The sequence below is a fragment of the Mirounga leonina genome, unplaced genomic scaffold (assembly GCF_011800145.1).
Source record: "Mirounga leonina isolate KUSES-001 unplaced genomic scaffold, KU_Mleo_1.0 Mir_93, whole genome shotgun sequence".
NCBI classification, from domain to species: Eukaryota; Metazoa; Chordata; class Mammalia; order Carnivora; family Phocidae; genus Mirounga; species Mirounga leonina.
This window is the reverse complement of record NW_023270854.1, coordinates 57,156,934-57,184,612: the sequence shown is the minus strand read 5'-3', so window position 1 is coordinate 57,184,612 and position 27,679 is coordinate 57,156,934. Positions and strand designations below refer to the sequence as shown.

The 27,679-nt window shown below is 47.4% G+C and overlaps 1 protein-coding gene across 3 annotated transcripts in view; it reads right to left on the bottom strand.

Annotated features, from left to right (window-relative positions):
• Positions 1-746: 746 nt before the first annotated feature.
• PTPRM (protein tyrosine phosphatase receptor type M) overlaps positions 747-27,679 on the bottom strand; it is an 806,716-nt gene continuing 779,783 nt past the window's right edge. For all 3 annotated transcript variants that reach the window (XM_034995810.1, XM_034995812.1, XM_034995813.1), the window contains 8 exons: positions 27,460-27,595; positions 25,365-25,514; positions 24,464-24,637; positions 23,106-23,237; positions 19,424-19,549; positions 17,409-17,572; positions 9,397-9,532; positions 747-1,590 (listed from right to left, as the gene is read on the bottom strand). In XM_034995810.1, coding sequence (XP_034851701.1) covers positions 1,537-1,590; positions 9,397-9,532; positions 17,409-17,572; positions 19,424-19,549; positions 23,106-23,237; positions 24,464-24,637; positions 25,365-25,514; positions 27,460-27,595 — 1,072 coding nt within the window. In that variant the 3' untranslated portion in view covers positions 747-1,536. The remainder of the gene's footprint in view (positions 1,591-9,396; positions 9,533-17,408; positions 17,573-19,423; positions 19,550-23,105; positions 23,238-24,463; positions 24,638-25,364; positions 25,515-27,459; positions 27,596-27,679) is intronic.

The window sequence follows — 27,679 nt, the reverse complement described above, 5'->3', positions numbered from 1 at the left end:
TGTTGTAACGAGGGGGCCTGTGACCCTGCCGCTGTCCCTCTGCCTCCCCGGGGTCCCGGAGGCACCTGGCACCAACCGGCTGGGGTGACTTTGGACAGGTTATTTAATGTCTTCCAACCTGAGTCTCTCCAGCTGTAAGATGGCTCCATTACTATCACGGGGAGGAACTGCTGCCTCTTGGGTACGTGCCCTGCATAGTTTCTGACCTATGGGTGTTTGGTAAAAGTTCATCCTCATTGTCTGTTAGAAATCATTTAACTTAGCCTGCAGCTCAGTTTGAAGAGATACTGTAAGTGCACGGCCTAGCCTCCTCCTTCAGAGGTCAGGCAGAGCCCTTGAGGAGTGAGGAGCAGGCTGCCCTGCGTGATCTTTCCCTCTGACAGGGACTGTCTTGTTCAGCTTTGTGTCCTGCTTAAATGCACTCTGATCCTTTAACCCTTCAAAAAGTGTTCTCTCAGCAAGTTTCAGGTTTGAATGAGGCCTGGAGAGGACATAGGTCACCCACGGTGGCTGAGGTGAAACAGAGAAAGGAAGAGGTTGTTTTAGTCAGGAAGCCGGGCCCCGGCATCAGCCCAGCGCACTCTGAAACACTGTGCCAGGGAGGCTCCCAGGATGGGCCAGGATTTCTCATTGACAGAAGTTCTAAATCCCGACCCTACCTGCTCCAGGCCAACAGACCCCATCTTCCTACAGTGACCGGGGCTGCCCCCATTGCTGGGGCACTGGGACACCAGGAATACAGCAAGACTGGTCACGGGTCTTTATTTATTGAGAAAGAATTCACACAAGGTCACATCATACAATCAGTCATTTCCTGTGCTTCATAAAAATGATTGTCATTCACTGTGCTTCACAAAAATTTCTTTTAATGAATAAATAATTTGATGAAATCAAAAATATTTACAATATAAACAAAGGGAAGAGCTTTGGATCTGTGAATCTGATCGTTGAGCTTTGCATTTTTGAACTGACTTCTTCCAAGCTTTTCCCTTGGAAACAATACAAATCTGATAGAAACAACTCATACAACATATCTTTGTTCATTATACGTTTATCGGTTAGTCTTGGAAAGGTACATAAGCTTATACTATGCAACATGTTAAAATACAAATATTAACTAAAATAATATATTATCATAATGCCAGGTAACATTCTCCACAAAACAAAAATGTACACTCAGCCGTAACAATAACAAAGGTTCACGGGCCACCAAATAATACTCCAAAGGTACAAATTCCTTCATAAGAATATAATTGTGCTCTTCAGTTTACCAGATGTCTACACTGCTCTAACAAGCCGATGCCTAGGACAGTATTTGATGACTCTGCTGTGTGTGGTTTTCCGTCAGGCAGCAGCATTGCTGGGAATTGGGCAGTGCAAAGCAGTTTTAGAAACACTTTCTTGGGCTCTTAAAAAGAGCCAATTATGCAAAGCAAAATAAGCATATTGAGAAGTCTTCATCTCATCAACACAAATACCATGGAACGTCTTGGCTTTGTGGGATGAAAGGGTTGGTGTGCAGAGCTGTTTATGCCATCAGCCAGAATTCAAGTATTCCAGAGCCACCTCGTAGCAGAACTTGTACTGATCCTGGAAAGCAGAAGGGCAAAGATGTCAGCTATGTGATATCCAAAGGCTGGCGTCATTGAAGCAATTATGCCAGATTAGGGTTCTAATTGGAAGAAATCCAACTGAGAAGGATTTGAATCAGCAATGAATCAGAAAATCACGGTTGTGAACCACAAACCTATCTGCTGTCTGGAGACGTTCCCCACAAGGCCTGATGAAAGGTATTTTGACATCTACCTTCACTAGAATTTCTGGAAAGTTCTGGACAACTGGAACACATACAGTGTGTTTGTCCACACATATATGTTTACCTGTACATCAACATCCTGAACACAAAGTATGGGAAAATCAAGAGGTAGGAGGGAAAAAAAATGAAGCCTGGGGGAAATAACTGCGATTTGCTCATACAAGGGCCTCAACAAATAAATGCATCACTCCTGGCCCAACTATACCCTAGATTTTCAGTCAGCAGGATGTCTCCCATTTTATGAGACTTTATCAAGCACCTCTTAAATACCAAGCACCTTGACCTGGTCCCTGACTTTGAGAAGCCCATGGTCCAGCAAGGAGGCTAAGACCAGTATCCAATGATAACACATGGTGCGGAGTTGAGCCAGGGCCCAAGAATGGTCCCCCGATATAGGTGCAGTGAAGTAGAGAGCAGAACTTCCTAGGGAGGACCTGCAAAGAGGGAGCAGGTGACTAACTGCTAACTCCTAATGGGGGTTAAAACTGGCATCCCAGGTAGAGGAACTGGGTAAGTTCCCCAGAGGGGAAGTGTTGGGATACCCGCTGGGAGCCACCTCTCAGCTGTTAATCGGCAATAAAGGCATTTTTCTTGAGCACAGCTTTCTCAGATCATGGACCGCAGCCTAAGGAAGACCTCCATGAGGTCCTGGTACAGCTGGGGTCTCAGGTGTCAGGAGATGGCATTCTGCACCTGTGTTTGAGTGGTGTGCTGCTGGACGCTCACCTGGGTGTGGCCTCTGAGCCAAGCAGAGGGACACAGCAGTTGAGGATGCTTCTATTTGCCACCTGGCAGCAGCCCAGCAGCTGGGACAGAGGGCTCAGCATCTAGAAGGCTCTCTTACCATCTCCGGAAGAGAGAAGCTTTCACAAGGTGTAAGAGTGCACACCACAGTCTCACTACCCAACACAATGGCCACAACCAAGGAAATGGATCTATTATATTTGGGTTTGCCAAATTAATTAAAACTAAATTTCCATTTTTGGGATATGTGCCTCTTAATTAATTAGTCACTGCAATTTTCTTGTCTTCACCTACATTTTCTTCTCTATATGCCCCACTAGTCCAACCTATGTATTTGAAGACAAGAGCCATACTTTATCCCTTTGTGTGTAATACACCAGTCTTTAGCACAGCACCTGACATACAGTTGGGGGTGTCAAACGTTGGCTGTATATGTAAATGATGACAAAATACGAGTTTAGCAGCATGTCATTCAACCCAGTAAACACTGAAGGCTAGAGACTAGGGAGTTTAAGATGCAGCTTTAGTCCTTCAGGAGTTCACAATCTGGAGGGGAAGACAGGAAGCAAACAGACCATCTCAACATACTAGAGGGGCCACAAGATTAAAACATCAGTAGCAGAAGCACCCACCAGGATGGCTAAGATAAAAAAAGACAGACAATAACAAGCATTGGTGAGGATGAGGAGAAACTGGATGCTCATACGCTGCCAGTGGGAATGTGAAAGGTGCAGCCACTTTGGGAAATCCTCTGGCAGGTCCTCAAAAGGTTAAACGGAAGAGTTACCCCGTGGCCCAGCAATTCCTTTCCTAGGTATATGCCCAAGAGAACTGAACATATGTCTACACCAAAGCTTTCTGATTCATATTTCAGGATTTGATACTTTCATTTTCAAAATATTTAAAAGAAACCATTTGCATTTCAAAATTCTAAAAGGCCATGTTGTCAGATCGCCAGGCTGACATATTGGCTATGAAGTGGTCAACCCTGTTCTCCTGTCTCCTTCACGGAGACAGTTAATGTTTTTCATGGAAATCTGAGAGATCCAACTGCATAAACATGGGTTTGCATAAACCTAATCACGAAATTTCAGTGCCTACTATGAACCATCCTTTTAACATGTGATCACGCATTTAGCGAGTCATATAGCTGCTGGCCTCCGGCCACAACTCCAAAAAGATTTGGGCTTCCCTGCTAAGGGGCTGCTGTGTTGAAAAATCACTGAAGCTGCCCTGTCCCAGGCATGACTACAGTTTTCAAAATGAATTCGCCATCATCTCATCCCTCCTAACAAACTGTCAATCCCAATAGATTCTGTGATGACTGGTTTGTGAATCAGAAAAATAAAGGGAGTGAGAATGAAGACCATAAATTGTTGCGGTGCCCTCCCCAAGCACCCCAGGAAATGCCTGAAATCCTCCTCTGTTGCAAACTATTACCCTTGATTGCCAGGTACAGGCCTGTCTTCTGCGTTTTCCTCTCTCAGCTCGCTTGCTTTTGAGCGGTGTAATTAAGCCACACGAGCTATTCCTGTGCTTCAGGGAGAAAAAAAGAACATTTCTGCCTCGGTCCCAAGTTCTCCTGATTGGGCAACATTAGCTGGCTTTGGGCATGAAAAAGTGACATGAGCAGGGGTTGTCCTTGGGCCGGACCGGAACCAGGGAAGCCAGCTACTCTCCTCCCAAGCCCCCGACCCCACCTTCACTGCAGCCCCACCTCCTGTTCTCCTGAAGAGGGAGAAAGTGAACTCCAAAGAGGCACCTACAAGCTAGGTTCTGTTTTAAAGCCCCCATCGGGCGCCTGGGTGGCTCAGTTGGTTAAGCGACTGCCTTCGGCTCAGGTCATGATCCTGGAGTCCCTGGATCGAGTCCCGCATCGGGCTCCCTGCTCGGCAGGGAGCCTGCTCCTCCCTCTGACCCTCCCCCCTCTCATGTGCTCTCTCTCTCATTCTCTCTCAAATAAATAAATAAAATCTTAAAAAAAAAAAAGCCCCCATCCCCCACCCTGTTCACTCAGTGAGGACATCACGAGGCCTGCAAGTGACTTTGGGGAGCTCCCTGAAGGGCTCAAGCTGTGCCCGTGTCAGCCCAAGCTGCCTCATGTCTGAGGAACTTGGGGCCCTGCAGTCCCTCTGGGCACTTCCAAGGCCCCGCGCTGCCTGCCCGCGAAGATTCAGAGAGCAGTCTGCGTGGCTCACCTGGGGCAACACTGCCCTCCCTGATGCACTTGCTTTTTGAACCTAAAACAAGTTTCACAATTTCACCTGCTGACAGGTCCCACAGTCTGGAAAAACCCTTTTGACTGATGTCCCTGCCCGGAGGGTCAAGTGGTCCCCAGCGTGCCAATCACCATGGGTGGGGCCGTCTGCTTCGAAGTTCCCAGCACGTTCCCAGCCAAGGCGATCCCTCGATGAGACAGCGGTGTGTCTCTGACAACACCCAGAATGGGCCATTACTTTCATCTCTGCCTTTAAAAATGTAGGGAGGACATTCTTCCCTCAGAGGCCCACACACAGTTTGTGCCTGGTTCCCTAGTGAGACTCATCAGTGTGTAGCCATGGCCTCCCTGGGTTCTAAGGGCAGCGAGGGGCCGCTCAGGATGGGCAGGGGTCTGGGTGCAGGGAAGAAATGTGCTGTCATGCAGCAAATATCTACTGGGTCCTCCTCAGAGCTGGCAGAGTCTGGGGTGGGGGAGGGCACAGGGCTTTCACGGAGATTACTTCCTTCAGAGTGCAGGAAGGCTGACCGCGGGAACACTCGAGGACAATGGCTGCTTCTTCAGGTGTGGCAGGGCCAGGCCCAAGGGAAGGGGAGTGCCCCCAAGTGTCTCCTGAGATGGGTCACACTGTGCCTCTCTGACTCCCCGGCTGGAGCCTATGGGGGGTCCTACAGATGAGATCGGGCACATACAGGGTGGTATGGCTGTCGCCCACACATGTACATTCACCCCCCCTCCCCCCCCCCCCCCCCCCCCCCCCCCCCCTTTTAAAAAACCTGTATGTCTCACAGTTCACAGGTGACCTCTTGGAGGGGCGGGGCAGTTCATACACACAGGTTAGTAGATTCATTGTGTTGTCCACGTGAGAGGGAGGCCCCACACTCCATGCCATTTTGTAGGGAGTACTTTGCACTGAATATTATTTCAGTATACTGAAGGGCCAAGTGGGACTGGGTGTGGGTAGCCAGCTTCAAATTATAGATATTGGGAGATACTGGCAGAGGGCTGGGTCTGAGCAGGAGGGATGGAGGGATAGAGGTGGGGGTGGTGGGGAGGTGGGTTTGGACATGCTCTGCAGCCAGCATGAGGAAAGGGACAGGTTGCTCACCCTGGTGAGCCATGTTCTCACCTGCAGCCCACCAAACTCACTCATCTTGGGCTCCATCTGCCATAATTGGTCTGGGGCATGGCCTGGGCCTTGGCATTTGTGACAGCACTTCAGGTGATTCCAATGGGCAGCCCTGGCTGAGAGCCATCTAGATGGGCACCAAGGTTCTTGACCCTACCACACATTAGAATCACCTGGGGTGCTTTTAACATCTGGCTGCCACAGTCAGGCCCCAGATCAACTGAATCATGGTCTCTGGGGTGGGCCCAGGGTTCAGGATTCTTTAAAGCTTTCATTAAAAAAAAAAAAAAAGCGAATTTATAGAAACAGATTAAATGGTGGTTGCCAGGAGCTGGGGGTGAGTAAATGAGGTGGTATTGGTCAAGGGCACAAATTTTCAGTTACAAGAAGTTTTGGGGATCTAATGTACAGCATGGTGACTATAGTTAGTGATATAGTATTGTATATTGGAAAGTTGTGGAGGATAGATCTTAAGCATTCTCCCCACAGACACACATGAGTCAAGTATGTTACCTAAGTGGGGTGATGGATATGTTAACTATCTTGATCTTGGTAACCATTGTACAATGTATATGTATGTCACATCTCATCATGTTGGCTAGAGTTCCCCCACCTCCCAGGAGATAATATGTTTCTTGAGGAAAGATCTGTTCCCCAAAGATTGTTTCTTTGTTAAAACAGAGCCCTGGGGGAAGAAAAATAAAATGGAGCTCTGGAAACTTCTAAAGCCCAGTGAGGACAAAAGTGAGAGAGGAGATGTTTGTTGAAGCAGCCCATTTCCCCGGAAACTTCAAAGGAGCTCAGGCACTGGGGACTCCATCTGAATCTAACCAGGCAAGAAGGAGGTAGGAGGGAGCACCCCCCGCCCCCGCAACTGAGCACATCCTGTAGGGCCCAGGCTTGGGCCCTCCACACCCCATTCCCCTCTGCCTCCCCAGCCGGCCAGCACAGAAGCGCGCTCCAGGACTTTCTGGAACACATTTCATCATTCTAAGATGCATCTAGGAAGACTCAGTACTCTGTGCTTTTCAGTTGCTGGTACAACAGTTTGTGCTTAGGAGAGACTCAGGTCTCAGATGGTCTTTTATGCCCAATGAAACTGTATTGGGTTTTATCACCCTGACCTGAGTTAATTAATTCCCTCAGCCAACATACTGCCTATATAAATATATATGACTGCCTAACTAAAAGAAACGGTACTTGTAAGCAAAAACAAACAAACGACATGGGTCCTTACTCAATTCAGGAAGCTTCTAGCCCACTGAAAAGAGCTGTGGGCTGTGACATTCTTTCCTCGGGTCACCAGATTTTACCTATTATTTTGCTAACAGTCATTGTAACAAATTTATCAGGCATTCTTCCAGGAAACTGAAAACTTGCCTTATATTTTTCAGCATGGACCTTATCCTAGAACTGGTACTGACCCTCAGAAGTTTGGGCATCCAAAGATCCTATTTTCTCTATTTGAGTAACACCTCATCACAGAAACGCCTGAGAGTGGGCTCCCTGCTGGTCCAAGCACCTACATGTCCATTCAGTTCATGAAGAATCACCTCCATCCTTTAGTCTGCACCACTGATTTGGAAAAAGCCACATTGTTTCTGCACATAAAAATTCATGAGTGAGGAAAGCTGCAGCCAGAGCCATTAGCGGAAAGACCCCAGATCAACTGGAAGCTACACATCTGTCCCTGAATCCCAGAGGTTAAATGCCAATGAAGACAGAATATTTTAATTTAGGCATTTGCTTCCATCTTCTGCCCACCTTCTTATCTGTCTTAAACTCAGGCCACTTCTGATGGCCCAGCTGCCCTATCTCACCTGCTCCCAGCCCAGAAGAGAGTTCCGTGGTGGTACAACTCTTCAACACTCATGGGTGGTCCCAGGGAGTGAGATAGTTCTCTGCCTCCGGAGGAGCTGGTTCTATTGAAGCCTGCACATGGGACACGACAGCCAGCCTTTCAGCCCATCCACACGAAATCTGTGCCTCCGTAAAAGGCACTGGGCGTGGGGCCTGGCACATATTAAGCACCATGTGAATACCAGCTGCTAGCTGCCACCTCCTCTTCCTCACCCAACCAGCTCACATATACCTGCTGGCTGCAGGATGCCCTGTAGACACCCGCGCTCTCAAGACCCACTTTCTCATCTTTGCGTTTTTCAGCAACACTTTCACATATATTGTCTTATGGGATCACCTCAATAAGCCAACATTATCCTTGGTTTACACGACTCGGGCTCAGGAAAGCTAAGTGCCCGGCCCGAGAAGACTTAAATGGCCAAGTTCATTGTCACTTGACTTGAATTAGTAGCCTTGCTGAGATGAGAATTTGGGTTTTCCTGGGGCCTCCCCTAGGGCGGGGAGGAGAGGGGGCAGCAGGCTGGGGGGCATGGTCCATTCTCCACAGAAGCCAAGGTGCTACCTGCTGATGGTTTTGGGAGTTTGCACCTGGCCAAATAGGCATCCGCCTCCCAAATTCCCCAAGCAGCACCGTGCTTCTTGGAAACATCAAGCAGGACACATGTACCTGGGGGAAGCAGATGCCCTGGGAGAGTGACTTGTGCAGAGGAGGACGTGTCCCAGGAGTGGGTCAGCATTGGTGACTATCATTACCCAGCCTGGGGCACAACTAGGATGACTGGGACCGTGGCTACTCCCTCAACGTTAGCTCGAATCTCCACTCCTTCTTTAGTCCCTTTCTTATATTTTAAATTTGAAGCCCACTGCCGCAGGGCCGTGGGCCGGGTCGCGTGGGCTTTCCAGGTGTGGCGTGGGCACCAGCCGTGTCTTCCTCCTTCTCCCCACCCCAGGCCATTCTCCCAACCTTGGGATCCGTCCCACCGTTTCCTTCAGATCCTTCTTCCACTAGCAGAGAAGTACAAACACCTAATCTGAAAGCTTCCTCCTTCAAGCTATTCTACTCACAAACGGCAGTGGCTGGCATTTTAATAGCGGCATGCAAGATAGAGATCTGAAATACTCTAAGAAAATAACTGCACGTAGTCCTTTGTTTCTCCGCTCCTCTGTCCTCATCTCAGATATGGCCACCAGAATTAAACACAATATTCTGGATGTCAAACTAAAATTCACAGCTTTGATAAATATTAGGTGATTAAGCTATTTATAAAATCTATAATTTGAAAATCTGGCATTTCGGGTGCTATGATTATTCCCTTCCCCGCGAAGACTAAGTGCTTAACCATGTGGAAGGCACTGCCAAGAACAGAAATGAATAAGGATGTTCACTTGTGAGTTTCAACTCTTTCCACGTTGCCTGTGTGTGGAGATGAAGTCTCCCTGTGAAAAGCCAAGTGAGAGAGGAAGAGGGAGAAAAGCCCTTGCAAGCAAAGCGATTCCATTATGCTCCTGAAAACGAGTCTCCCCCAACCCCCGCCCCCCCACCCCGTGAATCAGCATCACCGCCAACTACGTCCCCTAAGCGGGAAAATGCCCCATTCTGCCGGACGGGGGGAGGGGAGGGGGGCTTACCAGGAGGTCCACCATGTTGGGCTTGTTGTTCCTCAGCGTCTTCACCGCGTGGAAGACGTCCACCGTCCTCTGGTGCCGGAGCATCTCACAGACGATGCTGATGGCACAGAACGTCCCACTACGGCCTCCCCCGTTCCTGTCCGAAGAGAAATCAGATGGTTGCGTTTGCCCTCGCACTGCCTGCTCACCTGCCGCCTGAGCCCTGGACAACAGGTCACAGTGAGGGTCTCAGAGGCCAGGGGAATGCTCCCCCACCCCGGCCTGATTCTTTCATTAGAGCAAATGGTGTTAATGAGCCTCAGTGCTGGGCCCATGGGTCACCTCACTGGAGGCGACGATCAACTGGCACATTCTGCTCTCCTAGCTTCGCCTCCGCCCTGGATTATATAATCTGATAAAGCATGCTATCAGTTTTTAGTCAAAGGGCCCATTCCGGAAAGTTTCCAGTGACCAAACACCTCATCTAGTATCTGCCACCAAAACCGGTGATGAGTGTTGGTTATGTTCCAAGATGGACTTGGCCTTAAAAAAAATCCATTAGTGTTTCATTATTTATCTCTAAAACATAAGGGCTCTTTCTGATAAAACTTTTCATTTTGAGCTAATTTTAGATGTACAGAATCATTGCAAACACAACGTGGCGAGTTCCCTGGCATACCCACCTCCCCCTGATGCGAACATCTTACAGTCATAGTAAGTGACCGGAACCAGGAATTAACACTGGTGCAATAGTGTTAACTAAACTACAGGCCTTAGTCAAATATCACCAGTCAAATGTCACCAATGTCCTTTTTTTGGTCCAGGATCCAATCCCAGACCCCGCTTTGCACTGACTTGTCCTGGCTCTTTAGTCTCCTCCATCTGGGACAGGTCCTCAGTCTTTCCTTGTTTTTCTTGACCTTGACACTTTTGAAGAGTACTGATCAGTTATTTTGTAGAATACAAAATATAGAATGTAGATGTAGAAAGTAGCCATGGTTTTAATCTATAAGTTCCTCTTTGCTCTTTTTCTCTTAGCAATTTATTTTGAAGAAATGGGGTCTTCTTTCCTGGAGAGAGCCCCACATTCTGGGTTGTTCTCATTCATTGCATTTCTGTGACTCATTTAGCATGTTTCTCCCTAATCCTTATTTCCTATATACTGGGAGTTAGCTCCACAGCTTCATAAGAATTACATGTTTTTAAAGACAAGGATACCTTACATGTATACTTTCATTAGGAAGCCGGCACAAAATATCAAGTTGTCCCTTGTTTTGTGATTTTAAGATTGATCACTGTGTCAGAATGCCAGCTTTATCAGTTCATTATTAAGTCCCAAATCAGTTTTTTAAATAAAGTCTAATGGAACTAAAATTAAGCTCACAAATGGTAAGTATATATCTCAGTTAATTTCCAAATGCATGTGCCACATAACCACCATTCAGATCAAGCTGCAGACCATGATTAGCCCCCCAGACCTCCCTCAGACTTCTTCCTCATCAATATCATCAGTAACTCAAAGATGAGCCCTGTTTTCATTTTTAGCGTCATAAATTTCTTTGGTCTGTTTTTGAATTTTGTATAAATGGAATCATTTGGTACATACTCTTTTGCATCTGGCTTATTTCACTTAATATTATCTGTGTGAGAATCATCCATCTTGTATCTATGGTTTGTTCTTTTTTTTTAAGATTTTATTTATTTGACAGAGAGAAAGATAGCCAGAGAGGGAACATAAGCAGGGGGAGTGGGAGAGGGAGAAGCAGGCTTCCCATGGAGCAGGAAGCCCGATTCGGGGCTCGATCCCAGGACCCTGGGATCATGACCTGAGCCGAAAGCAGACGCCTAATGACTGAGCCACCCAGGCACCCCTATGGTTTGTTCTTTTATATTGCTCACAATAATCCCATTGACTGGATATAATTTATCTATCTACCAGCTGAGGAATGTTTGGGCTGTTTCTAGTTTTCAGTATTATGAGTAAACCTGCTATAAAAATGTCTCCTGGTGCATATAGGACTCACTTCTGTAGTCATCTACCTGGGAGGGGAAGAGCTCAGAGAATATATTTATATTTAGCATTCAGTGTTGTTGTCAGACAGATCCAAAATGGCAGTACCATATTTACTTCCTGTCAGCAGGTACAGGAGTTCCAGTTACTCTGCAGCTTCACCAACACTGGGTATCTTCATTTATTTGTTTGTCTTTTAAATTTCACCCATTCTGGTGAATGTGTAGAGGGCATCTGATCCTGGTTTTAGTGTGTATTATCCTGAAAATGAATAATGCTGAGTACCTTCTGTGTTTATGGGCCACGTACATCTTTGTTTAAAAAATGGAATTCTTGTCAAGTCTATTGCTCAAACAACTGGGTCGATCTTTTCTTGTTGGCTTGCAGTAGTTAGGCATTCTGGCCATGAGTCTTTTGTCAAATGCACGTATCACAAAATTCTTTGCCCACTCTCCGTCTTGCTTTTTCACTCTCCTTGGTGTCTTTTGATGAACAGAAGTGCTTAACTTTAATGAAATCCTATTTTTCATTCTTTTGTGGCTAGCATTCTGTGTATTGGGTGACATCATCTTTGGTTACACCTCATGATCATGAAGGTTTTCTCCTGGAAGCTTCACTGTTTTCCTTTACACATTTGGGCCCATGATCCATCTGGAAATGATTTCTGTATGCAGCATGAGGAGGGAGACCAGGTGGGCGGGCTGTCTTTTCCTGCTGTCCGCCCTGCAGGAGGTGTGTTGCTGTGGGGTCTTTGTTGTAAATCAGGTGACCTTGAGGTGTGGCTCCATTTCTGGATTTTCTCTTCTGCTCCATTAGCCTACTTTCTGTCTTCCCACTGATACCACACTGCTTCCCCCCCCAGGTTTTCACTTGATGCTTTCAGCAGCTGTTGATGACCATTGTCTACATCCATTATCCTCAACAAGGGTTGCAAAATGGTGATCTCTTACTTCTATCCATTTCTTCTGGTTTTATGAGCTGGAAGACGTATAAAGAAAAAAAAACCCCTATTTGCTCACCGTGAATGTACGTTTGGCTCAAGAAACCATTCCATTTACAGAACCTGGAGGCCTGTCTCCAGCAGGGACTGCTCCACCACAACCATTAGGTGGCGCTATGCTATGCTGAATATAATGTTCTTACCTCAGAAATGAACAGCAGAGAGCTTTTGTGGTTCCATGCATTCTTTCCTGGCCTATGTTGGAGGATACGAATTCAACCTAACTTTGTTTCTCACAACTAGAAAATCTTCAATTTAGATTTATATCTAATTTAGACCCCCTGGACCCCAGGGACAAATGGGACCACAAGGTCCTCCACTGCATCAGGGAGGTGGGGGGCCACAAGGATTCATGGGACCACAAGGGCCCCAGGGCCCGCCCCAGGGGTTGCCGAGGCCTCAGGACATGCATGGGCCCCAGGAATGCAGAGGCATCCTGGACCTCATGGCCCTTTGGGACCTCAAGGACCACCTGGACCACAGGGTAATTCTGGTCCTCAAGGTCATATGGGTCCTCAGGGTCCACCTGGCCCACAAGGTCACATAGGCCCTCAAGGCCCACCTGGTCCCCAGGGTCACTTGGGCCCTCAGGGACCTCCTGGTACTCAAGGTATGCAGGGACCACCTGGTCCCAGAGGAATGCAAGGACCTCCTCATCCTCATGGGACACAAGGTGGGCCAGGGTCTCAAGGGATCCAAGGTCCTGTGTCTCAGGGACCTCTGATGGGATTGAATCCAAGAGGAATGCAGGGTCCTCCAGGCCCCAGAGAAAATCAGGGTCCTGCTCCCCAAGGGATGATGATGGGCCATCCGCCTCAAGAGATGAGAGGACCTCACCCTCCAAGTGGACTGCTGGGACATGGCCCTCAGGAGATGCGAGGCCCTCAGGAGATGCGAGGCATGCAGGGGCCTCCAGCCCAAGGGTCCATGCTGGGCTCCCCCCAGGAATTGCGAGGGCCTCCAGGCTCACAAGGTCAGCAGGGGCCGCCCCAGGACTCTTTGGGGCCGCCACCCCAGGGTGGCATGCAAGGGCCCCCTGGACCTCAGGGACAGCAGAACCCGGCAAGAGGGCCACATCCATCTCAAGGGCCAATACCATTCCAGCAGCAGAAAACAGTTCTGCTAGGTGATGGGCCCTGGGCCCCCTTCAATCAGGAAGGACAGAACACAGGCCCCCCCACCCCTGATACCAGGCCTAGGGCAGCAGGGAGCACAAGGTTGCATCCCCCCTCTTAACCCTGGACAAGGACCTGGCCCTAACAAAGGTGACTCACGCGGCCCTCCCAACCATCACATGGGCCCCATGTCAGAGAGGCGGCATGAGAAGAGCAGCGGTCCTGAGCATGGGCCCGAGAGGGGGCCTCTTTCCGGGCGGCCAGGACTGCAGGGGTCCCCCTGATAGGCGCGGCCCTCACCCCGACTTCCCTGATGACTTCAGCAGACCAGATGACTTCCACCCGGACAAGCGCTTTGGCCACCGATTACGTGAATTTGAGGGGCGAGGAGGACCTTTACCACAAGAAGAGAAGTGGAAGCGTGTGGGCCCCGGGCCTCCGTTTCCACCTGATCACAGGGAATTCAGCGAGGGGGATGGCCAGGGAGCAGCCCGGGGCCCTCCAGGGGCTTGGGAAGGCTGCAGACCTGGAGATGAACGATTCCCCCGGGATCCTGAGGACCCACGTTTTCGAGGGCTCAGAGAAGAAAGCTTTAGAAGAGGAGCACCCCCAAGACATGAGGGCCGTGCCTCCCCCAGAGGAAGGGACAGTTTTCCTGGTCCTGAAGACTTTGGTCCAGAGGAGAATTTTGATCCTTCTGATGAAGCAGCCCGAGGAAGAGATCTCAGAGGTCGAGGTTGGGGTACCCCACGAGGAGGAAGGAAGGGTTTACTCCCCACTCCTGATGAATTCCCTCGCTTTGAAGGAGGACGGAAACCAGACTCCTGGGATGGAAATAGAGAGCCAGGGCCAGGTCATGAACATTTCCGTGATGCTCCTCGCCCTGATCATCCCCCTCACGATGGTCATTCCCCAGCTAGCAGAGAACGTTCCTCTTCTCTCCAGGGCATGGACATGGCATCCCTGCCACCCCGAAAGCGTCCCTGGCATGATGGGCCAGGGACCTCGGAGCACAGAGAAATGGAAGCCCCAGGGGGTCCTTCTGAGGATTGAGGAGGCAAAGGCCGAGGGGGCCCAGGACCTTCCCAGAGAGTGCCAAAATCTGGGCGCTCCAGCTCCTTGGATGGAGATCACCATGATGGCTACCACAGAGACGAACCTTTTGGAGGCCCTCCAGGCAGCGGTACTCCTTCCAGAGGGGGCCGGAGTGGCAGTAACTGGGGGAGAGGGAGTAACATGAACTCTGGCCCGCCAAGGCGAGGAGCTTCAAGGGGTGGTGGAAGGGGTCGGTAGAAGCTGATTCTCCTGAGGCCTCTCTGGACAGTATTTAAGAACTTCTTTTGGACTTACCTAGACAAACAAAAGGAAACCTGCACCATGTAGCCCTGAACTTTTTCTGGGGCAGCTGAATCCTAGGAGCCCCTAATGAGGTCTTTAAGATGAAGAGAGTGCTGCTGGCTACCCAGAGTAGCTGGCCTTGTTCTGTCCTGTCCACCCTCACTGCCCTAACTCCCATTGTTTTGTGAAGATAAAAGCTGGAATCTTTTTTTTTTTTTTAATTGTCACAAGACATGGAGCACCTCCACAAATTTAAGTTCATGTCCGATTGGAAATTTGTTTCTATATGTACAGTTTGTCAGAGAAAAAACATTAAGTTGTTTTGAATGAATACAGAATGTGATTTATACAAGAAAATCACAAGAAAAAAGATTTATGTTTATTTTAGATTATATATATATATTTATAAATCTAAACAACAATAAACACTCTTACCAGGCACAGGTCTCATGCCCACCCTGATGCCAAGAGAGCAAGAGGCAGCCCCATGGGAACCATGGGGACTTCAGAATTGGGGAAAATGTTTCCCAAGGAGAGATCAAGTTTCTCGTACCAGAAGAGGGGTGGGGTGCTGGGCTGGCAAGAGGGCAGAAACAATGGATGCCCACCACTGTCCACTCTAGAGAACAGCCCACTGTAGACATCACATGGAATGATAATGTAATGGCTTAGTTCTGGGGTCACAGCTGGGTCTTGGGAGAGTATAGTCGTGGTTGTCTATGAGGTGCAGTGATTTAAGTGGTCTCTGTATCTTCCCCTCAGGCCTGTCCTGGTGCCTCAGCTTCCCCCAGTGTGATTTAGTCCTTTGGGTTACAGCACTGGCCCTTGTTAGGAAGCTCCAATCAAAGGGGGGGCACCACGCATGCATCACATTCCTAGTTCCAGATGCTGGCAGACTCCAAACACAGAAATGGGTATCTGCAGAGTGTTTTCAGTTTTTTTCAAAAGACCTAACAGATACAATACAAACCCTAACTAAAATGTCAATTTCCCCTGCTGGGACTATATCACCCCCCACTGGTGCCCCCCCCCCCCCCCCCCCCCCCCCCCGTTGTATTCTGATCAGAAGTTATATCTGCACTTAAGATAAATAAAAATGGGGATGTGCACTGCTAATCTTCTTTGACATTTTCTTGGTAGAGATGTTTTTAATGAACTGGGTCTATGAGAAGGAAGGGACGAGTAATAAACGCTGAGGACAAAGGATTGGGGCCTCTGGTTGAGGCTAAGTGTGAATGGGTTCATAAGACTCTTTTCAAGGGGCTGTCAGTTTCTGTAGGACAAGACACTGCCACCTTTTGACTCCTGGGAGGCAGGGCAGAGTTCTAGGGTATCACAGACCCTCCTGGGCCCCTGGGTGGGTGGCATCGCGTGAGGTATGGGAACCAAGGGGAGAAATCCAGGTCCTTAGGCAAGCTTATCATTTTAACTAGGGTTGGTCTGCTCAGAGTTAAACCTTATTTTCCCTTCAGCTTGGGAGAGACCTCACTGTGTGCTAATGAAACTCCACTGAAAAGAGACATAAGCTTATACTTGAAGTTTCCACAAATTCTCTAAACATCTTCCCTAACTGCCATGACTTTCTAATTGCTTGCTCCATTAAGCCAATCCCAACTGGCTGATAAGCTACATATCATCACCAATGAGCAAATGCAGGTGAAAATGCTCTGAAAAGTGTGGCTGTCTCTATTCAAGGGCTCTCAACCTTGGCCACACATTGAAATAATCTAGGAGTTTGAAAAAACAAGGATGTCTGGGGCCCATCCTCAGGGATTTTGATTTAATTGCTTTGGGTGTGGCCTGGGCATGGTTTTTGTTTTTCGTTGTTGTTGCTTTAAAAATCTTCCCAAATGACCCTCAATGTGCAGCCACAATTGGGAATCACTGCTCTGTAGCAGAGGTTTTCCCATTTGAGTGCCTTCTACATCTTCTGGCCTACAGACCACACTTTGGAGATACTGGTTCTAACCAAATCTTCCCTATATATGTACTTTCCCAGGCAAAAACCAAGACACAAACAAACACAACTCTCTTAAAAGACAATTCCTTTGAAAGACAGTTCCTTTGAAACTTCTAACATGATTTCCTATAGAATCACCAACTAGTGTGATGGTAAAGATGCTCTCACTGGCTTTGCCAAACCAGGAGGGGGCCCTGATTTGCAGCATTTGCTGATGTGGGTGATGTAAATGTCTCCACTGGGGATGACTTCAAGTTACCAATGGTTTAACAACCAGCTCAGAAAATTCCCCTAAACTTAACCCTTGGCTCTCAGGAGCTGGTAGGAGCCCAATGAACCCACTCAGGTGTTTTTTTTGTGGGCGGGGAGGGACAATCACAAGGTCAGGGCTTATTTATATAGCAGTGATACCCCATCTGAATGCAAAATGTGCATATCTTGTTTTCTGCAAAGCAAACCAAATCCTTAATGAGGAGACAGATCATCTGCATTCACCCAGACCCACTGATTTCTTCTCCATTCATAGAGAGACAAAGGGTAGTAAATCAGGGGGGACAGCAGAGCGTTGGCCTGGCCCTTCTGAGGTACAGAGCTCCCCTTAGCACTTACAAGCAGTGCACAACTGTGCGGCCTTCACCACCATTGTATTCTTCCTGCCACTTATCCACTTGGCGAATGAGCTTCAAGAAGGAGCGCTTGGACACTGGCGTGTCCCTGTACATGGGCCAGCCCAGGAACTGGAATTGCTGCACCATCCGATATCCATCTTGGGGCTAGAAGGAATCAGGCAACAATCAGGGAGTGGAAAGAAAAAAGGCATTGTTTACTTGTGGAATACCAGCAGGCTGAGTCCACCTGCTTGGACTTCTCAGCAAAGTAGTCCATTACTAAAGAATAGGCCTGCCTATAAATACCGAAGGAAGCTTCCACTGGCCTGAAGACTTGCGAGTTTTAATCTGGAGCTGTTATTAAAAAAACCAGGGGTTTTAAATGACAGGCCAGACAAATAAAAGTGAAGCAGAATGCTTACAGTTTTGCAAAAGCCAAGTGACAACACACAACGTGAGCACTGACCATGTTGTGCAGTAAGGGGTAAAATGGGTTTCCTTTAATTGCAGGTAATTTAAGGGTAAGAGATAAATTATAATCCAGAGACGTTTGTGAGCTCAGGTTATACGGCGTTTGTCATGAGCACAACATGGGTTTGCGTATGGGTGTGAATCTTGCTAAGATGTCAGTGGTCAATTAATCTTCACCTACGATTAAATGGAATTGAAGTATTCAAAGAAAGTGTTAGAAAAGTGGCAACAGTTTTGATCTGGCTGCAGCTAAATCACTTGGGTCACGTCTCCCGCGGCCTTTGGCACCTTTGACGTGGGTGATCGCTCTCACTCTCTGACAGTTTCTTCCCCAGCTGTTCCTTCTCCACTCTCTGCCCTCTGTCTTGGCCTCCCTTTCTCCCAGACCTCTTTCCGATGGAAGTCCAGGCTCAGTCCTCGGGCCCCCTCTCTCTCTGACCTGATGAGCACACTCAGTCTCATGGCTTTCCAGACTCCAGTAAGTCATCATTTTACATCTCCAGGGTGGGCCTCTTCTGAGTTCCCCCTCCATATATCCAGGCCTACTTGGTATGTCCACTTAGGTTTCTAACAGTCATCTTAAACCCAGACCGTTTCCTGGCCTTCTCTCCAATGCATGCCCTCCACCCAAACAGTTCCATTATACCCATAGCCTTCCCTAACTCGGTTAATGTCAATTCCATTGGTCCATTTCTCAGGACCTGAATCTTGAGACCCACCCCCTACTCCCTGGGTTCCAGCCTATTCCCAAATCCTGTTGGCTCTGTCATGAGAATATATCAGCATCTCTGCCTCATGTACCTCCAACTGCTGCCACTGCATCCTCCTGTTTTCACTTCTCACTTGGATTATAATGGCCTCCTGACTGATCTGTTCTCAACCCAGAAGCCACAGTGCTCCTTCTTAATCATGTGATTCTTCTCTACTCAACCCTGTATCTGCTTCTCATTTCCTTTACAACAAAAGCCCAAATTCTGGCAGTGGCCTGGAGGTCCTACACAGTCTGTCCCCTAGCCCCCCAAACCTTGGCCACTTTCCCTTTAGGTAGACAACTCTATTAGCTACTCTCACCTTCACTTACTGTGCTCTAGCCACATCAGCCTCCTCACTGTTTCTGGACCTCACCAGAGAAGGCCCTACCTCAGGGCCTTTGTATTGACCATTGTTTCTGCCGGCAAAGCTGTCTCCACAGAGAGCTGTGTGGCTGTTCCCTCACTTTGATTGGGTCTTTGCTCACACGGGCATCTAGTTAAGACAGGGACTTGTTCTCCCTCCTGTTCATGGTCTTAGTGCTTTCGACCTCCCCACTTCTTTCCCTATAGCATTTATTGCTTCTAACATACTATATATATCTTTTATTGTCTGTTTTCTCCCATTAGAACGTAAGCTCCATAAGGTCAGGGAGCTTTGTTTTGTTCACAAACACCTAGAATGTATTCCAAACTCCTAACTGGTAGGGACTGACACAGAGCGGGCACTCTAGATATTTGGTGAATGAGAAAATAATGAAACCAGAACATAAGTGACGTTGGCTGTGATTCTTACTCTGGCTGCATTATAAATACGGAATATCCTGCTGATGATGTCTTCTTCTAAGTCAGCAGAAACAAATTCCACTTGGATGGGGCCATGTCTGTGAACTCCATTCTCTGGCCAGTACTGCGGACACAACTGAATTCAAAACACAGAAATGTGAGGTTAATCATAGGAATAAATTGACTCTTGGGCACCTGGGTGGCTCAGTCGTTAAGCATCTGCCTTCGGCTCAGGTCATGAGCCCAGGGTCCTGGGATCGAGCCCCACATCGGGCTCCCTGCTCCGTGGGAAGCCTGCTTCTCCCTCTCCCACTCCCCCTGCTTGTGTTCACTCTCTCGCTGTGTCTCTCTCTGCCAAATAAATAAAATCTTAAAAAAAAAAAAGGAATAAATTGACTCCTAACAGTTCCGATGAGGTCACTACTGACATTCAGTAAGTCTTAATACTTCCTCGATTCACTTCATTTTCTTTCCTCTCTCTTTTCCTCCCAGCAAGGACTTTCTTGTTGGCTGATTCCTCAGCTCCACCTGTCCTTCCAGTACTTTTTTCTTCATTTCCTCAGAAAGCATCTTTAAGCCACGAGCCATTCTGCTTTCCAAGGAGGCCATGTGGATGCTGTTCAATGCATCCCTTTGTAAGATCCCTTCTGCATGCCTTTATCTGGCCCTGGAGAGATGCCACTGGCTGCCATTACAAGAGCTAAGATACTTGAGATGGTGCACGTACCTACTGATACACAAATCTCCATCCTCCCCCACGTGGGCTTGCTTTGTAATTTATCACTTTTGGGAATAGGGCCATTCCCAAGATACTGATAACAGTGTTGGGTTGCATTTTCATGATCTGGTCCAAATTCTCCCAGCTGAGATCTAGGAAACCTGATGTAATAAGAGTAAATGCTTTGCTGTTTTGCCTGGAGGTAGTTTTAATTAAAATCACAATTTCAAGCACCAGGTATTGGTGATACTGGGTAACCAGAACTTTGTGTGAACGTGATGCTAGAAAGGGTGGCTTATGAAAGAGGCACTTGTGTTTGCTACCACCCCACAGAAATACTAAACTTGCAGATAGGTGGGGAGAACCCCCAGGACTTTTCCTTCTCACAGACTTTTCCTAAAGTCCTGAGATGCTAATAGGCCTTTAATGTCTGAAATTAAACTTCTTTTGGGACTTGGTATCTAATGATGTTTTGGGGAGTAGAGTTTAATTTTTATCTTTCTGATTTACCCAAGGGACAAATGGCTTGTGGGGGGCCAAGAGGGAATTACTTCATTATCTTATAACTGGTTTCTATTGGGCCAAGAGCAGATGAAAAACCTATCTCATTTTAAGCAGAATGATGTACCACAAAAGGCGAATCCACCTGTTGAATTTCCTTTTTTTTATGACTTTTATTTTCCAAAGTATCTAAAATCTTACCGTCAAAGGTTGTAAAGGTTGATTTATATCTAAGATTGCAAGATAGTTTTCAGCCAACAGCGAGTCAACTGAAACGGCAATCTCTCTCTATTACACAGAAGTTGAGGTTTGAACTTTACAATCAAGAATGAGGGTGGAATAACTAAGGGTACTTTTTATGTTAGCTAAGTCTATAGTATTTTAAAAAATTACATTTATTTATTTTAAAATAATGCTTCCATAAAAATTTCCCTTCCTTACCAGCACTTCCTGGTGACAAGTTCTAAGACTGCCTTGTCAAATGACAGCATGCTGATGTTTATTTTTTCTTTATACCCAAGAGTACTCACTGTTAAAATTAACAGGCATTATGACGGGAAGTCGAGATGGTAAGACAAGTCCTAACATGCACATTTGAACTGTTCTGCCCACTTTTCTCCACACTGAGCTAGCTGTGCTTTCTGCTTGCTTTCTCAGTTCAAGTCCTGATTAAAGCTCGTCACTTACACCAGAGAAATATGAATGGCTTGGGCCAGTGCGTGGTTCGTGGCACACTACATTCTGCACTCAGCCCAAGTAAACTGTGTAGAAAATGGCTTAAATGATGCATAACACGTCCATGAACCGGATCTATAAATACTTAAAATAGTTGAGTGCTATTCTTGTACAACTGCAGAGACTTTAAGTTCAAACGCTCAGTTTAGTGTTCTCTAAATGACTGTGTCCCAGGAGCCTCTTTCTCTCACTCTGAAAATCAGCTCTGTCTGCCGAGTGGAATTGGACTCTTTGTCTCTCCTACCATTGTTGGCCAAGGCTTGGTTTGAATCCAGACAGTTCGGGTTTAGAATGCAGCTTTAGAATTCCAATACTGTCATTCAAAAAGAACAAAATCATTAATGTCTGATACACTGATATGAAAAAGGCAGTATATCACTGGAATGTTCCAGGATTCACATTAGGGGAAAGGGAATGATTCTGAAGAGGGAATAGTCACTTGTCCTCTAATGGTCTTTGGCTGAAGAATCTTAAATTAGTGAAATTTAACCCATGGCACCGTGAGTTAGAAAATCAGGATCCCTGGTGCCATTTTGAGTTGGGCCTTTGAAGTTCCCTGAACTGTGGTGTCTGCTTGTCTTTAAAAATGGCTGCAATCTCTCTTTCAGAGAGAATCGGTGCGGAAGACTTCTAAAATATTTAAGTTTCTTAAGCAAAAAGGACTAGATGAGGACAAGGATTATCATTATTATTTCATTCACTAGCTTTCAGGCTACAGCCTTAACAATATCATGTAGGGCCTCAAACATAATTAAAAACATTATAGAATTGAAGTGAATGTCCATGGAATTTATGGCAGATTGACGACAATAAAATGGATTTTAGGAAGGAAAAATCTTGTCCAGGCTGGATGCTGAAACACTTCAGACCCCTTTTTTTCTTTTTAAAACTTGTTTCTACCAGATAGAAAATTAATTCAGTTTCAGAACAAGTTTATTCTTAAAACGCAATAAGTCCACAGTTCCCATAATGCTCTCTTGTCATGGCGGTCAAGCGTGCAGCCAACGTCACCATCCCCTAATGCAATAAATTCAGCTCCTAAAGGGCCACTGTGCCAATGCCTGCTGACAAGGCCCTTCCGGGGAATGTTTCTAACCCCATTACTAGTACCCAAGTCAACACAGCCCTATTCTTTCTCTTTTTATGTGTAAGGGCAGCAGCTGGGGGAAAGCTGCATTTATCATTCTGAGCTTCTCTTGTGTTCAAGTGCCGGTTTCATTTCTTTTTACTATCTTTACCAAAGAGTTGACAAAAGTAATCGTTTTCCCTTAAAATCACTTGCCGGTCTCCACTGTCACCCCAGCATGACCCTCTCCACCTGCAGGCTCCAGGTGAGCCGTGCTGGTTGGGCGAGGGATTGCGTCAGGTGCTGCTCTGCTTTCTTCCGGGCTCCCTGGTTTGCTGGCTCTGTTTGGTGCAGGCGGTGCGACATCCTCATCCCGCAGCTCTGACTCCACCCATTACCCTGTATCTCCCTTTAGTTTGCATTTCCATCCTTTGGGAACAGCCAATTTCTGACCCTGTCTTGCCTGTCACTTCCACCAGCTATGATCTCCATCCGTCTTTTTGGTTTCAGATTACTTTCGCCCCCCCATCCCTAATTCCATCTGCTTTTCACATTTGCGTTTCAGCTCCGGCTCCCACTCGTCACCTGGCGTTTGTGACCTGGCATGGGGGCCTGCACTTCTCGATGCGCAAGCAGAACAAACCCAGAGTTGACCCTGGGCACGAGTCTCACCTGGGCAGGATCCACATCATTTAGCATAACCACTGACGTGCAGTGATAATCCAGGACCAGTCTCCAGAAGTCTTTCACTGTGTTTGGCAAAGGATGCTGGGTGACTATAAAAGCCGAAGGCTGTTTATAGCTCTGCAAACACAAACAAGAAAGATCCAGATATACCCAGGAAAATGGAAAGGGAGGAAGCTTCAGTTATCTTGTACACATGGAAATTTGTGACACGGAACTCTGGGCACATTTAACAACTGCTGAATCCCAGCACCCCTGTCAACACCAAAACAGACTAAATATAGACTGATCTGCAGAATAATAAAGTATTCTCACTTTGACACCCAGAAAACTTAATAAGTAGCTCTTACAAATTTTTTGATATATCTGCTAGAAAGGCAACATCAGCCCTACACGTAAGCATTTTAATGGAGAAAATGTAACTTTACAAAGTATGTACAATGAAAATACTTCTGCTTTTCCTAAAATTTGTTCGAGGGTCACTTCTATGGGTGATGGTGTTACTCATTCCTGCCACAGAAGGATACACATGCTTTTCACAGCTCTGGAGAGCTTCAAGTAAATTTAGGTACCTTTTTACTGATACCACACCAACAGAATTCAAGTTTCCATACTAGCCTTGAAAATATCCATTTACTTTTCCCATCAATCGAACAAGCAAATGTTCATTCAGTTAGAAGTAAACAGACTGACACGAAGTAATGAGTTGTGTGCTATCTGTCCCGACAGACCATTTTTTCCCCCATGTTAATTACTGCCTAAATGAGGAGGACAGGGGATGAAAATAATGCTGTGAACCATATTATCCCACTTCTCTGCTTTAGTGACTTAATAGCTGTTCTCGCTCTCTGGCCAGCGGGTTAAAAAAGTGCTCACAGAGTACCCGGGACATGTTTCATTTATCAATACTTCCCGACTGGTGGTCTCCGGGAGACCGAGATCGTCGGCCGCCATGCAGAAACGTACGTGGAATCGGAAATGCGCTTTGTGGGGAAGACGGTTTGCGTCTTAAGAAAAGGAACGGAGGGGCGCCTGGGTGGCTCAGTTGGTTAAGCGACTGCCTTCGGCTCAGGTCATGATCCTGGAGTCCCGGGATCAAGTCCCGCATCGGGCTCCCTGCTCGGGGGGGGGAGCCTGCTTCTCCCTCTGACCCTCCCCCCTCTCATGTGCTCTCTCTCATTCTCTCTCAAATAAATAAATAAAATCTTAAAAAAAAAAAAAAAGAAAGAAAAGAAAAGGAACGAACAAGGGCCAGGGAGCGGAAGGAGAAGGCGCATCTTCCCGGCTGCTGCCCGGGAGGAAGGGCTTCCCGGTTCCTCTGGGGCAGGGCGCGCGGGCTGACTTACGTCCATGAGGGCGGCGTTGATGTAGTTGCTACTCTCCCCGTCGATGGTGATGAGGAAGGGCAGGCAGCGGTCCGGGGGCAGGATGTCCATGCAGCGGTTCTTCTCGTGGTTCCGGGGCAGCAGCGCGATGCTGCAGTCTTCCACGCGGAGGGTCGGCGTCACCATGTTCAGGGTCTACCGGACAGCACGCGGACACGTGGGCAAGAGCACGCTGCGTGCCGCCCCGTCTCACCTTTACACTTCGGCAGGTCTGAGTGTCCTCAGCGGACGACCGGGTGCTCCTCGCCCCCACCTCCCCCTGCTCCCCCTCCCCACTCAGTGCCCTTTTCTCCCCCCTGGATTTTGTCCACAGACGGTGCCCATCAGATATAAGGGCCACCGTAGATCTGGAGAATTGGATTAGGTGCCATCTGGTCTGACGAGGGCTGGACATCTGGGTCCGTGGGGGGAAGAGGTTGGCTACAATTTGACTTAGAGTCAGGTACACTTAGACCGACCACCCAGCAAGTACGGTGAGGGTACCTTGCTCTGTCTGGCTGTACCCATGTTACACTGTAGGACTGCCTGGTGTCTGCCTGCAAGGGGGCTTAATGGCTCTGCTAGACCAGTTGTTCTCAACCAGGTCCCTTTGCTCCCAGGGGCCCCGGCAAGGTCTACACACAGTGTTGATTGTCACTGCTAGTGTGGTGGAGGTCTCCTGGCATCCAGGGAGTAGAAGCCAGGGGCTGCTGCTAAACATCCTACAGGATAGCACTCACAGCCAAGAGTTAGCCAGCCCAAAAGGTCAGTAATGCTGAAGTTGACAAGCTCTGTGTTGGCTCAGGGGTTCCAGAGCTGACTTTGAGAGACTTCTGAAGGAGCAAGGCCACAGCCAGCTCCCTCTCCCCCTCGCATGACTTACCCGGAACTCCTCTTTAATCTGGCTGGAGTTAGTCTGCGGATCCAGTTTGTTCATGTCATAATACAGAGACCTAACTTGGGAAGCAGGGACTGAGGTGTCACCACAAAGACAGGCTTCCAGGATGGCATCATGGATAAACACATACTGCTCCTGGAGAAGCAGAGGGGACGAGTTAGTGATAGAGAAACCAGGTGCATGGGGAGAACTAGAGAAGGGAAGACAGCGCCCTGCAGACAAGATAATGGGACAGTGGCCTGTCATGGACAATCCATTCCCGTCACAGTGAAACCAGGTGTAAGGACCTGACCGCTGTGAGGTGGGGATCCCGCTACCATAGTGCTGATACCCCTGTGGGATGGCTGGCACGTCTCCTGACTGGCCACAGGTAGCGCACGACAGGAGGAAGAGACACATGGGTTCAACGCAGAGAAGCATGACACAGATTGATGAAAACCACTCAGACACTGATAAATCCCAGGGCAAGCACTGTCATCTACGTAGCTGTGGCTTAACTACCTCTGTAATTCTGAGCCCACGAGTTTGGGACTCAATATTTCAGGTGAGGAGAGGAGCACAATCTCATCTCTCTGTCCTGAAAAGAGGCATTTGCTAACCAAGTCAACAGTGCAGAGAATGTCCAGGGAAACTTGACATCCCTATGAAAATAAATATTTCCGAGCACTTAGAACTACTTCTTTTGAAACATTAATGTGGTAATTACAAAAGTCCTTATGTGTCCGGAGAAGAGCTCTTATATGTAGGCACTAGTCCACAGCTTACGAAAGAGCCCTCTCATTCTAAAATGGCACAGATTTTCCCTACAATTAATCAGTAAAGTTTTACCATATTTATTATTGATCTTTAATTACATGAGATGCAAAAAGAGTCTCATTACTTTTTACTTTAATTTCAACAAATTATGAGGACTCTTAATTCTCAAAAACAGCCCAGTCCTAGTAACACCTCAGACACAGAGCAAGTGGGAAAGGGGATGTGGCACATTTGACTGGCTGTAAAATACATTAAAAAATACATTACTATCATTATCATCTTTAAAGCAAAGAATCCCTACTCCAGAGAAAAAAGATGATGAAAGCAGAATTTCTGCTATTTTTATTTAGGTTATTTGAAAATGGAATTAGGTTTTTGTAAACTTGAAACCAGTGGCTTTTGTAAACTTGAATGCAAAATCTAAATGGAAGGGATTCTTATTTATTCTTCATTCTGCTTTTTTTTTTTAAAGATTTTATTTATTTGAGAGAGAAAGAGCACGTGTGCCTGAGCATGAGTGGGGGGGGGAGGGGCAGAGGAAGAAGGAGCAGATTCCCCACCGAGCAGGGAACCTGACCCAAGGGGGGCTTGATCCCAGGACCCTGAGATCATGACCTGAGCCGAAGGCAGATGCTTAACCGACTGAGCCACCCAGGTGCCCCTTCATTCTGCTTTATGAATCATTTTTCCCTAGGTGGTGGGTGTAATGCCTACTTAAAACAAGCAAACATTAAGTAAAAATATGAAGTTCCTCGGGGCAGGATGTAATTTTTTTTTCTCAAACACTTAAATTCCTGACACACCTTGAATTCTAATTTATAGACGTACTAGTCAGCATGGAGTATTTATACAAAATGCGCAAATTCCCATGATGCCAAGCCAGTGGGCAGAATTTGGAATAAAGTGTACAGAGATTAGCCTTAAGCCACTTGGAAAACACCTGGCTATTCTCAGGAGTCGTCTTGCTCTGGTTACTAGCTAGTTTAAAAGACATAATAAAAAAATAGTACTGAATCCCTGGAAGCTTAATATAGAGACTCTACTGGGGCCCTTGATACAGAAGCATGGGCAAATGTAGGCTCCTGGCTGCAGATTCCATTACCTGGGAGACTCCTGGTCTTTTTTGTTTATGAAAGGAGAAGAAAAAGAAGGAAGGGAGGGGAGGTGGGAGGAAGAAGGAAAGAGAGATGCCAGGTTTATCACTTTTTCTTCTGGGGAGTTTTGAAGACAGAATTGTCAGTGTTTCTTCCCCACTTGGCTGTGGGAGATGGGGTGCGGGGGGCACGGGGGACCAAGCCCGAGGATGGGCAGGGAGCAGCAGTACCTCTGTCTGCACCATGTTCACCCTCCGTGACCGCAGCTCCCGCACGCAGTTATAGATGTCAACCACGCCTTCTCTTTCTGCCATGTCCAACATGATATCGATCACGATGAAACAGCCGGTCCTCCCTGCACCAGCACTGGGTGGAAAGAGGGCCCTGTCAGCTGCGGAAAAAGGACCCCTGTGCTTCTCCTTCTTTTACATCTTTGCTATGGTGAGAGTC